Source organism: Coregonus clupeaformis, chromosome 27 (genome assembly GCF_020615455.1).
Source record: "Coregonus clupeaformis isolate EN_2021a chromosome 27, ASM2061545v1, whole genome shotgun sequence".
In the NCBI taxonomy this organism is placed as follows: domain Eukaryota; kingdom Metazoa; phylum Chordata; class Actinopteri; order Salmoniformes; family Salmonidae; genus Coregonus; species Coregonus clupeaformis.
Genome location: NC_059218.1, coordinates 33,818,920 through 33,831,787, shown reverse-complemented (window position 1 = coordinate 33,831,787; position 12,868 = coordinate 33,818,920). Strand labels below are relative to the sequence as shown.

The following is a 12,868-nucleotide window of genomic DNA, read 5'->3' as shown; positions in this document are numbered from 1 at the left end:
GGGAAAACTAATGAGATTTTTATATTGTTTTTATTTGAAACAACTATCAAAGTTTTTGCATTTTCTTTTTACAATAAAAACATTTGTCCATATAAGAGTCTTAGTGTCTTGATTTTGTGTTCCTTGAGTGGTGGTCCTCTGTGGTCCTCTGTAGCTCAACTGGTAGAGCACGGCGCTTGTAACGCCAAGGTAGTGGGTTCGATCCCCGGGACCACCCATACACAAAAATGTATGCACGCATGACTGTAAGTCGCTTTGGATAAAAGCGTCTGCTAAATGGCATATTATTATTTATTATTATTATTATTATTACTTGCTGCCACCTACTGGCTCGTGTTCACGAGCTTCTCATCGTGACAGTACGGTAATTTATCTTGCAGGTTTGTTAGTGACGGGGTGCATAGCTGGTTGTCTGTTTAGGTGGCTGTCAGTTGTATTTAGCTAACTATTCTTTGGTCTGTTTTGCAATTCACAGTAATTTCGCCGGTATTCGGTCGAAATGGACGGGGATATTAATGCTACGGCTCCGGCCACCACCCCACCTGACTCCGACCCAGCGCGGAAGCGCAGAGTGCACGGTATGTTGAAGCTGTACTATGGGCTGAACGAGGAAGGAAAGACCGTGGATCAAGCAGAGTCAATGGATCCTTGCGATATAAACGGGCCGCATTTCGATCCTGAGATTTATCTCAATAAGGTAAAATCAAATTTCTGTGTCTGGATGCGACATATATAGTTCGCTATTATCTGAACATAAGACAGTGGCAAAGGATTGTTATTATTTTACAGTACGAGAGAGCCAATGCCAACTTCTTGTCTGTCATTGGTGTCACCCAGTGGTGTATATAAACCAAACCCAGGATTGCTGATGTTATGTATTGGCCAATGAGAGGCTTTGAAGCCACTGGTCGGCCATATTGGCACTCCCCAGCAGGAGCAGTCCTCCATAGGAAAAAATATAATTCTACAGTATTTCAATTAAACGTTTTATTTAAAAAATGACATGTATTTAAGTAAGATTATAACTTTCCAAAAATTATACTTTAAGGAAAATGTTTGTATATATTAATCCATAATATAATTTAAAAGTATGCATTAAGGTGTCTGTAGTAGAATAAACGTGGCAAAAACAAATGTATAAATAAATGCATTTATATAACTTCCAAAATATGTTTTACAATGGTGGAGGATAGTGGTGTGGTGGTTTCAAAACACCTGTCATCTAGTGTATATATAAATTATTGGTGTCACCCAGGTAGTACAGTAGCAGTCTGTTGTCTTGAAAACTGACCTTTGAGTCCTATTGATGTCTGCAGCTCAGGAGAGAATGTTCCCTTGGAGAGCTGATGGACCAGGAGAGCTGCATGGTCAAGCAGATCCGCTCCTTGGACAGTGACATGCAGACATTGGTGTATGAGAACTACAACAAGTTCATCTCTGCCACAGGTAATACAATAGGTGATAGTGTATGCAATGCATTGGATATCATTTCATTAAATTGGATCATGTTGGTATCACTCTGTTCTGTGCACATACAGTACCATGTGATGAATGAATGTCCTCATCTTCTCCTACTAGACACAATAAGAAAAATGAAGAACGATTTTAAGAAGATGGAGGATGAAATGGACTGTCTCTCTACCAACATGGCTTCTATCACAGATTTCAGTGCACGCATCAGTGGGACTCTTCAGGACCAGCATGCACAGATCACCAAACTGTCAGGTTGGTAATGAAACCCGTGTTGACATGCCTCCACCGCCTGAAATGAAAACCAGATAAACAAATCGCATTTGTTGGTCATATATCTATCATTGTAAGATTACTTGTGTGGACTGTGAACCACTTCATAATATGCTACTACCAATGATGTATATAAACCCTAGATTGCCGACGCTATGTATTGGCCATTGAGAGACTTTGAAGTGACCAGTTGGCCATAATGGTACTCCTCAGTTGGAGCAGTCCTCCATAGGAATTAATGGAATTCTACAGTATTTTAATTAAATGTTTAAATGACAAAAGTACATGTATTTAAGTATTTTTTGTTGTAGTGGGGACGGGAATAATAGTACTCTAAAAAAAATATACTTTAAGGAAAAAGTTTTGATATACATTTATTCATAAAAAAAAAAAGTTTCGCTCACATAATATCAATCAATCAATTTTATTTTATATAGCCCTTCTTACATCAGCTAATATCTCGAAGTGCTGTACAGAAACCCAGCCTAAAACCCCAAACAGCTAGTAATGCAGGTGTAGAAGCACGGTGGCTAGGAAAAACTCCCTAGAAAGGCCAAAACCTAGGAAGAAACCTAGAGAGGAACCAGGCTATGAGGGGTGGCCAGTCCTCTTCTGGCTGTGCCGGGTGGAGATTATAACAGAACCATGCCAAGATGTTCAAAAATGTTCATAAGTGACAAGCATGGTCAAATAATAATCAGGAATAAATCTCAGTTGGCTTTTCATAGCCGATCATTAAGAGTTGAAAACAGCAGGTCTGGGACAGGTAGGGGTTCCATAACCGCAGGCAGAACAGTTGAAACTGGAATAGCAGCAAGGCCAGGCGGACTGGGGACAGCAAGGAGTCACCACGGCCGGTAGTCCCGACGTATGGTCCTAGGGCTCAGGTCTCTCAGTTGGCTTTTCATAGCCGATCATTAAGAGTTGAAAACAGCAGGTCTGGGACAGGTAGGGGTTTCGTAACCGCAGGCAGAACAGTTGAAACTGGAATAGCAGCAAGGCCAGGCGGACTGGGGACAGCAAGGTGTCAGCATGCCCGGTAGTCCTGACGTATGGTCCTAGGGCTCAGGTTCTCAGAGAGAAAGAGAGAACGAGAGAATTAGAGAGAGCATACTTAAATTCACACAGGACACTGGATAAGACAGGAGAAGTACTCCAGGTATAACCAACTAACCCCAGCCCCCCGACACATAAACTACTGCAGCATAAATACTGGAGGCTGAGACAGGAGCGGTCCGGAGACACTGTGGCCCCATCCGAAGAAACCCCGGACAGGGCCAAACAGGAAGGATATAACCCCACCCACTCTGCCAAAGCACAGCCCCCGCACCACCAGAGGGATATCCTCAACCACCAACTTACAATCCTGAGACAAGGCCGAGTATAGCCCACAGAGGTCTCCACCACAGCACAAACCAAGGGGGGGCGCCAACCCAGACAGGAAGATCACGTCAGTAACTCAACCCACTCAAGTGACGCACCCCTCCTAGGGACGGCATGAAAGAGCACCAGCAAGCCAGTGACTCAGCCCCTGTAACAGGGTTAGAGGCAGAGAACCCCAGTGGAGAGAGGGGAACCGGCCTGGCAGAGACAGCAAGGGCTGTTCGTTGCTCCAGAGCCTTTCCGTTCACCTTCACACTCCTGGGCCAGACTACACTCAATCATATGACCTACTGAAGAGATAAGTCTTCAGTAAAGACTTAAAGGTTGAGACCGAGTCTGCGTCTCTCACATGGGTAGGCAAACTGTTCCATAAAAATGGAGATCTATAGGAGAAAGCCCTGCCTCCCGCTGTTTGCTTAGAAATTCTAGGGACAATTAGGAGGCCTGCGTCTTGTGACCGTAGCGTACGTATTGGTATGTACGGCAGGACCAACTCGGAAAGATAGGTAGGAGCAAGCCCATGTAACGCTTTATAGGTTAACAGTAAAACCTTGAAATCAGCCCTTGCCTTAACAGGAAGCCAGTGTAGGGAAGCTAGCACTGGAGTAATATGATCAAATTTCTTGGTTCTAGTCAGGATTCTAGCAGCCGTATTTAGCACTAACTGAAGTTTATTTAGTGCTTTATCCGGGTAGCCGGAAAGTAGAGCATTGCAGTAGTCTAACCTAGAAGTAACAAATGCATGGATTAATTTTTCTGCATCATTTTTGGACAGAAAATTTCTGATTTTTGCAATGTTACGTAGATGGAAAAAAGCTGTCCTTGAAACAGTCTTGATATGTTCGTCAAAAGAGAGATCAGGGTCAAGAGTAACGCCGAGGTCCTTCACAGTTTTATTTGAGACGACTTTACAACCATCAAGATGAATTGTCAGATTTAACAGAAGATCTCTTTGTTTCTTGGGACCTAGAACAAGCATCTCTGTTTTGTCCGAGTTTAAAAGTAGAAAGTTTTCAGCCATCCACTTCCTTATGTCTGAAACACAGGCTTCTAGCGAGGGCAATTTTGGGGCTTCACCATGTTTCATTGAAATGTACAGCTGTGTGTCATCCGCATAGCAGTGAAAGTTAACATTATGTTTTCGAATAACATCCCCAAGAGGTAAAATATATAGTGAAAACAATAGTGGTCCTAAAACGGAACCTTGAGGAACACCGAAATGTACAGTTGATTTGTCGGAGGACAGACCATTCACAGAGACAAACTGATATCTTTCCGACAGGTAAGATCTAAACCAGGCCAGAACTTGTCCGTGTAGACCAATTTGGGTTTCCAGTCTCTCCAAAAGAATGTGGTGATCGATAGTGTCAAAGGCAGCACTAAGGTCTAGTAGCACGATCACATATAATTTATAAGTATGCATTTAGGTGTCAGTAATATAATAAATGTGTCAATAACGAATGTAGACATTAATACATTCATTTATATAGCTTCCAAAATGTTTTTTACTATGGAGGAGGTGTACCAAGATGGCTGCGCAGTGTCTTCAATACAGCGCCCCCTGTCAGTCATCTAGGGTTTATTCACATTATTGGCTACTATGGTGTTAGCCAATTCAGATATGTTTTCCACTAATTGGCCCTTTGACCAATCAGATCAGCTCTGAAAAAAATGTGATTGGTCAAAAGACCAATTAGTGGAAAAAATATGAGAATTGGGCGGCCTGTCTAAATGCAGCCTACTTATAGCTTTTCCTTTCTCTCCCTCCACCCACCCAGGAGTCCACACTCTCCTGAGGAAGCTGCAGTTCCTGTTTGAGCTGCCTGCCAGGCTGAATAAGTGCCTGGAGCTGCAGGCCTATGCCCAGGCAGTGAGCTCCCATCGCCGTGCCCGCTGCGTGCTGCAGCAGTACAGCCACATGCCCTCCTTCAGGGGCATCCAGGATGACTGTCATGACATCATGGACAAGTTGGCACAGGAGCTTAGGCAGAAATTCAGGTAGGAGTCTCAGGAAACGTTCAGTTGGTATTCACTTTGGTATGGTTGCAAAACAATGGTATTTTCATTTTCATTTCTGGTTCATATTATATACAGTGGGGAGAACAAGTATTTGATACACTGCCGATTTTACAGGTTTTCCTACTTACAAAGCATGTAGAGGTCTGTAATTTTTATCATAGGTACACTTCAACTGTGAGAGACGGAATCTAAAACAAAAATCCAGAAAATCACATTGTATGATTTTTAAGTAATTAATTTGCATTTTATTGCATGACATAAGTATTTGATACATCAGAAAAGCAGAACTTAATATTTGGTACAGAAACCTTTGTTTGCAATTACAGAGATCATAAGTTTCCTGGAGGTCTTGACTAGGTTTGCACACACTGCAGCAGGGATTTTGGCCCACTCCTCCATACAGACCTTCTCCAGATCCTTCAGGTTTCGGGGCTGTCGCTGGGCAATACGGACTTTCAGCTCCCTCCAAAGATTTTCTATTGGGTTCAGGTCTGGAGACTGGCTAGGCCACTCCAGGACCTTGAGATGCTTCTTACGGAGCCACTCCTTAGTTGCCCTGGCTGTGTGTTTCGGGTCGTTGTCATGCTGGAAGACCCAGCCACGACCCATCTTCAATGCTCTTACTGAGGGAAGGAGGTTGTTGGCCAAGATCTCGCGATACATGGCCCCATCCATCCTCTCCTCAATATGGTGCAGTCGTCCTGTCCCCTTTGCAGAAAAGCATCCCCAAAGAATGATGTTTCCACCTCCATGCTTCACGGTTGGGATGGTGTTCTTGGGGTTGTACTCATCCTTCTTCTTCCTCCAAACACGGCGAGTGGAGTTTAGACCAAAAATATCTATTTTTGTCTCATCAGACCACATGACCATCTCCCATTCCTCCTCTGGATCATCCAGATGGTCATTGGCAAACTTCAGACGGGCCTGGACATGCGCTGGCTTGAGCAGGGGGACCTTGCGTGCGCTGCAGGATTTTAATCCATGATGGCGTAGTGTGTTACTAATGGTTTTCTTTGAGACTGTGGTCCCAGCTCTCTTTAGGTCATTGACCAGGTCCTGTCGTGTAGTTCTGGGCTGATCCCTCACCTTCCTCATGATCATTGATGCCCCACGAGGTGAGATCTTGCATGGAGCCCCAGACCGAGGGTGATTGACCGTCATCTTGAACTTCTTCCATTTTCAAATAATTGCGCCAACAGTTGTTGCCTTCTCACCAAGCTGCTTGCCTATTGTCCTGTAGCCCATCCCAGCCTTGTGCAGTTCTACAATTTTATCCCTGATGTCCTTACACAGCTCTCTGGTCTTGGCCATTGTGGAGAGGTTGGAGTCTGTTTGATTGAGTGTGTGGACAGGTGTCTTTTATACAGGTAACGAGTTCAAACAGGTGCAGTTAATACAGGTATGAGTGGAGAACAGGTGGGCTTCTTAAAGAAAAACTAACAGGTCTGTGAGAGCCGGAATTCTTACTGGTTGGTAGGTGATCAAATACTTATGTCATGCAATAAAATGCAAATTAATTACTTAAAAATCATACAATGTGATTTTCTGGATTTTTGTTTTAGATTCCGTCTTTCACAGTTGAAGTGTACCTATGATAAAAATTACAGACCTCTACATGCTTTGTAAGTAGGAAAACCTGCAAAATCGGCAGTGTATCAAATACTTGTTCTCCCCACTGTATCAGTAGCTAGGTTTCCATCCACTTAAAGAAAAAATTCGCATTTTCCCACCAGTGGTGTGTTTCCACCAAACTGACTTGTTGCGGATAAAAACTCAGTGCTTGATTTTTCACTGTAGTTTTCATGTACCAAAAAAAAATATGCGTTTCTATCGTATTTCCAGCTCTACCGATAGTTTTGTCACAAAAACTGTTTCGTTAAATAGCAAATGTGCCTTCTCTGGTCTTGGCACATGCGCTCTAGCCAACAGCTCACAGATACAGTGCGGTTGATGAGATTTATGGATACGAGTGAGAATATTTGTATTTGTCAAACGGCAGTCAAGCATCGATCATCATGTCAAGAAGACCCTCGATATTTATTGGAAAGGAGCATCAAGCTTGTCACCGTGCACTTTCACCACCCTGTGAAGTTCATCAAAACTTATTTAATCTGTAGCCTAATAAACTGCATGGTTTCCCGAGTCGTAGTGGGAGGACCACACACACCATATCATCGCGTGACTCCAAATTTACTTCGATATGATGGTTATTATATCAATATTTGCGCATAAAGGCGTTTCCACCGCCATTTCTCACATAATTAATTTTAATTAACAAAAAGATCCCACCATGTCGAACAAACAAATTATCTGTCGCCATTTATAAAATGTAACCGAAACTTCCTGTTTCCATCACAGCTGTCTTTATTTTTTTTTGTACGGTATGACTTTATTCGCATAATAACTGTGGATGGAAACGTGGTTAATAATACACTATAACTTTGCATGAATGCCTTATCTTTGTTTGGTGTTGTATGTGTTTGCAGAGATGGAGGTTCGAGTGCGAAAGACCTTTCAGAGTGTGTGGAGCTTCTGCTGCAGCTGGATGAGCCGGCAGAGGAACTCTGTGACAAGTTCCTGAGTCACGCCCAGTCACGACTGGAAGCAGACCTCCTAGGACTGGAGGCGGAGCTGAGACCACCATTGTCCTCTGGACCCACAGCAGTGACGGCTCCCTACACTGGCCCCACCCGTATACTGTCAGCTGAACCCACTGCTGGATCTCCCACTGACCCCACCTCTCTAAACAATCCCTTCCTCTCTCCCAGCTCAAGGACTGATATTCTGGAATTCATAGACAGAGGTTGCAATGAATTCGTCAGCAGCCTTTGCTTGGTCATTGCCTCGTATCAAGAGTTGTTTGTCAACCGTCCACAAGAGGGTGAGCTGGCCTCCAAAAACATCCCCCAGATGGCTGTTGGCAAGCTGCATGCTTTTGTGGATGCCCTGGCCACCCGTTACTTCTCCCTGGTTGAGAGGAGGATACAGGAGGAGAAAAGTGTTGGAGACAACTCTCTCTTGGTCCGGGCTCTGGACCGTTTCCACCGCAGGCTCCAGGCTGTGGCCAAACTGCTGCCTGGGTCTGCTGTGCCCAGCCAGGGGACTGAGATCGTGGTGCGAGCAGCCAGGGAGAGGATCAAGCAGTACCTGGCAGCCCTGCAGAGCTTCTACCTGAACAGCCTGACAGACGTGAGGCAGGCCCTAGCAGCCCCTCGGCTGGGTGGAAGCTCAGCCGGAGGTGGGTCTCACCTAGGGGGACCAGCCACTGGGAAAGATGCTCCGGCCAGCTTGCCAGAGCTCCTCTCCTCTCTGTCTGCCTCCATTCTCAATCAGATCAAGTCAGTCCTGGCATCCGTGCACCTCTTTACTGCAAAGGACATCACCTTCTCCAACAAGCCTTACTTCAAGGTGAGCTAGATGAATATTCATGCTATTGGTGGTTAGTTGGTGGTCCTCTGTAGCTCAGCTGGTAGAGCACGGCGCTTGTAACGCCAAGGTAGTGGGTTCGATCCCCGGGACCACCCATACACAAAAATGTATGCACGCACGACTGTAAGTCGCTTTGGATAAAAGCGTCTGCTAAATGGCATATTATTATTATTATTATTAGTTGGCCCCATAGATGTTTTTTAATGCCATTTATGTAACTAACTGTATGTTAACATCGACAGCCCTGTTGGATCTTTTTCTCCTCGCTCTCTTTCTTCAGGGGGAGTTTTGTAGCCACGGTGTGCGTGAGAGCCTGGTGGTTAACTTCATTAAGTTTGTGTGCCAGTCCTCACGTCAGTTCTGTGAGAGTGCAGGAGACCGGGGCGGCTCTACACCCCCTGCTCTCCTACTGCTGCTGTCACGCCTCTGCCTGGACTATGAAACCTCCACCATCTCCTACATCCTCACCCTTACAGACGAACAGTTCCTTGTGCAGGTAAATGTGCCAATGAACCTGTGAAGACTTGTTAGAAAATAATGTGCAAATGATAAGTCCTCTTTTGTCATGAGAAATGTGTATCACATGCTACTACACAGCCTCTGGTTTCTCTCGTGTTCACAGCATCACTCTCCTGTAACTGCAGTCACAGCTTTATGTGGAGAGGCCAGAGAGGCAGCACAGAAGCTACTGAATCATTATGTCAAGGTACACATTTTCCAACCTTCTTACCAACAAATTACTATTGCTGCAAATGGCCATTTCAGGCCTATTCCTTCTATTTCTCTGCTGACCCCTTCTCTGTTGCTGTGGACAGGTTCAGGGCCTAATCATATCACAGATGCTGAGAAAGAGTGTGGAGACACGAGACTGGGTCAACACCATCGAGCCACGGAACGTCCGTGCTGTGATGAAGAGAGTGGTGGAGGACACCACCTCTATCGATGTGCAGGTAACGTCCGTTATCTACAGTGCATTCTGAAAGTATTCAGACCCCTTGAATTTTTCCACATTTTGTTACGTTACAGCCTTATTCTAAAATGGATTAAATTGTTTTTTCCCCTCATCAATCTACATACAATACCCCATAATGACAAAGCAAAAATACGGAAATATTACATTTACATAAGTATTCAGACCCTTTACTCAGTACTTTGTTGAAGCACCTTTGGCAGCGATTACAGCCTCGAGTCTTCTTGGGTATGACGCTACAAGCTTGGCACACCTGTATTTGGGGAGTTTATCCCATTCTTCTCTGCATATCCTCTCAAGCTCTGTCAGGTTGGATGGGGAGCGTTGCTGCACAGCTATTTTCAGGTCTCTCCAGAGATGTTCAATCGGGTTCAAGTCCAGGCTCCGGTTGGGCCACTCAAAGACATTCAGAGACTTGTTCCGAAGCCACTCCTGCGTTGTCTTGGCTGTGTGCTTAGGGTCGTTGTCCTGTTGGAAGGTAAACCTTTACCCCAGTCTGAGGTCCTGAGCGCTCTGGAGCAGGTTTTCATCAAGGATCTCTCTGTACTTTGCTCCATTCATCTTTGCCTCGATCCTGACTAGTCTCCCAGTCCCTGCCACTGAAAAACATCCCCACAGCATGATGCTGCCACCACCATGCTTCACTGTAGGGATGGTGCCAGGTTTCCTCCAGACGTGACGCTTGGCATTCAGGCCAAAGAGTTCAATCTTGGTTTCATTAGACCAGAGAATCTTGTTTCTCATGGTCTGAGAGTCTTTAGGTGCCTTTTGGCAAATTCCAAGCGGGCTGTCATGTGCCTTTTACTGAGGAGTGGCTTCCGTCTGGCCACTCTACCATAAAGGCCTGATTGGTGGAGTGCTCTAAAGATGGTTGTCCTTCTGTAAGGTTCTCCCATCTCCACAGAGGAACTCTAGAGCTCTGTCAGAGTGTCCATCAGGTTCTTGATCACCTCCCTGACCAAGGCCCTTCTCCCCCGATTGCTCAGTTTGGCCGGGCGGCCAGCTCTAGGAAGAGTCTTGGTGGTTCCAAACTTCTTCCATTTAAGAATGATGGAGGCCACTGTGTTCTTGGGGACCTTCAATGCTGCAGACATTTTTTGGTACCCTTCCCCAGATCTGTGCCTCAACACAATCCTGTCTCTGAGCTCTAAGGACAATTCCTTGGTTTTTGCTCTGACATGCACTGTCAACTGTGGGACCTTATATAGACAGGTGTGTGCCTTTCCAAATCATGTCCAGTCAATTGAATTTACCACAGGTGGACTCAAATCAAGTTGTAGAAACATCTCAAGGATGATCAATGGAAACAGGATGCACCTGAGCTCAATTTCGAGTCTCATAGCGAAGGGTCTGAATACTTATGTAAATAAGGGTTTTCTGTTTTTTATTTTTAATACATTTGCAAAAATTTCGAAAAACCAGTTTTTGCTTTGTCATTATGGGGTATTGTGTGTAGAATGCTGAGGATATATTTTTTTTAAATCCATTTTAGAATAAGGCTGTAACGTAACAAAGTGGAAAATGTCAAGGGGTCTGAATACTTTCCAAAGGCATTGTATATAAAACCCTTTGGTAATCATGCTTTACAATGTGGGAAAACTGTAATTACTGTATAATTGTGAGTGGACAAAAGCAACATCAGTGATATGTCCTTCCTTCCCTGTGTTGCCCTACAGGTGGGTCTTCTCTACGAGGAGGGGGTGAGGAAAGCCCACAGCAGTGACTCCAGCAAAAGGACCTTCTCCGTCTATAGCAGTTCGAGGCAGCAAACCCGCTACGCCCCTAGCTACACACCTAGGTACCAGAACTACAGTTGCCTAACACACAAGATGTTTATAATAACATAATATACACATAATAACTGCATCACAATGTGTGGAGGTTTGGCAGAGGCAGGGTCAGTCTAATGTTAGTATTGTTGCTATCTTCCCCAATGGATAAAGATTAAGAATGGTTTTGTCTCTCTGCAGTGCTCCTATGGATACCAATCTCCTGAGTAACATACACAAGCTCTTCTCTGAGCGGGTCGAAATATTCAGTCCTGTGGAGTTTAACAAGGTGGGTAGTGAGTGTTTTGGACACAGAGCTCTGGTTGCCTTTTTATTTCCTCAACTCTTTCTGTCTTGATCTCTTCTCTCAGGTCTCTGTGTTGACGGGGATCATAAAGATCAGTCTGAAGACTTTCCTGGAGTGTGTCCGCCTGCGTACCTTTGGTCGTTACGGCCTGCAGCAGATCCAGGTGGACTGCCACTACCTGCAGATGTACCTGTGGCGCTTCGTCTCCGATGAGAACCTGGTCCACTTCCTGCTCGACGAGATAGTGGGCAGCACTGCCCACCGCTGCCTGGACCCCGCTCCCATGGAGCAGAGCGTCATCGAGGTCATCTGTGAGAGAGGTTAAAGGCTAGAGGTCACATTGGTTGAGGAACTGGTGAAATGTGATGGTGAAATTGAATAGTGTGTAACAGAGTTTAAAACCGAAAAAATACCTTGAAGTCAACTGAACTGGAAGATTGAACAAATAGGTATTTTGCTGGATACACTGGATTCCCATTATGTAAATGTGGGATCAGGAGGTTACTTACTATTGCTGCGTTTAGACAGCCAGACCAATTCTGATCTTTAATTGGTCTTTTTACCAATCAGATCATCTCTGAAAAAGATCTGATGTGAAATAACCTAATGTGGCAGGTGTAAAAAGACGCCTGAGCGGAGTTCCCACATCCGTTTTTCAGTTTTGGTTACAAATATTGTATCCCTGAAAAACGGGAAAAATCCACTTTGTACCTACCCTGTGGATGTGAAAATATCTGATGTGATTGGTCAAAAGACCAATTAGTGGAAAAAAATATCTGAATTGGTCCGCCTGTCTAAATGATGATGATGATGTTTGGGTGGAGTGCATCTATAATCATTTGTTTGTTAATTACTAAAATTGTAACATGGTAATATGGTGTAATAAAAAAAAGTTCCATTCATAAACAGATGTAGTACTGAGTTGCCTCTCCTGCCTTCAAGGACATGATCTCTATTCTTTCTCTTGTTCTCCCTTTTGCACACTTAATTCTGCGGACTAAATTATAATGATTGTGTTACAATTATTAATCTCTGTAAAGTATGCAATATAAAGTGTCTGTATTCCAAGTAGTATTTGTGTTAAAATTTATTTTTGAATCATGATTGATTGATTGATCCTAGTTTGAATCAATGACTGGAATCATTGGGAATAATGTTTGCGGAGGTGTAGCGTAAGTACTTCCTCAAATTTCATAAGCAAGAGTCCCGTCTCTAGCAACCAATAAGCGCGCAGTAGAGTTAAAAGGT

The 12,868-nt window shown here is 44.3% G+C and overlaps 1 protein-coding gene across 1 annotated transcript; it reads left to right on the top strand.

Moving 5' to 3' along the window:
• The first annotated feature begins 346 nt into the window (after nt 1-346).
• Nucleotides 347-12,665, top strand: LOC121541854 (vacuolar protein sorting-associated protein 51 homolog). Its single transcript, XM_041851188.2, has 11 exons — nt 347-697; nt 1,317-1,446; nt 1,579-1,725; nt 4,905-5,124; nt 7,632-8,553; nt 8,855-9,070; nt 9,197-9,280; nt 9,390-9,524; nt 11,221-11,342; nt 11,515-11,602; nt 11,685-12,665. Exons 1-11 carry the CDS (start codon nt 500-502, stop codon nt 11,943-11,945), a joined length of 2,523 nt encoding a protein of 840 aa, XP_041707122.1. The 5' UTR covers nt 347-499; the 3' UTR covers nt 11,946-12,665.
• Nucleotides 12,666-12,868: the final 203 nt, after the last annotated feature.

Bases quoted from the DNA above. Each gene is read 5' to 3' on its own strand.
- LOC121541854 (XM_041851188.2), top strand. From the start codon at position 500: ATGGACGGGGATATTAATGCTACGGCTCCGGCCACCACCCCACCTGAC. The intron at 1,447-1,578 runs GTAATACAATAG...TTCTCCTACTAG, and splicing joins CAAGTTCATCTCTGCCACAG to ACACAATAAGAAAAATGAAG. The intron at 11,603-11,684 runs GTGGGTAGTGAG...CTCTTCTCTCAG, and splicing joins GTCCTGTGGAGTTTAACAAG to GTCTCTGTGTTGACGGGGAT.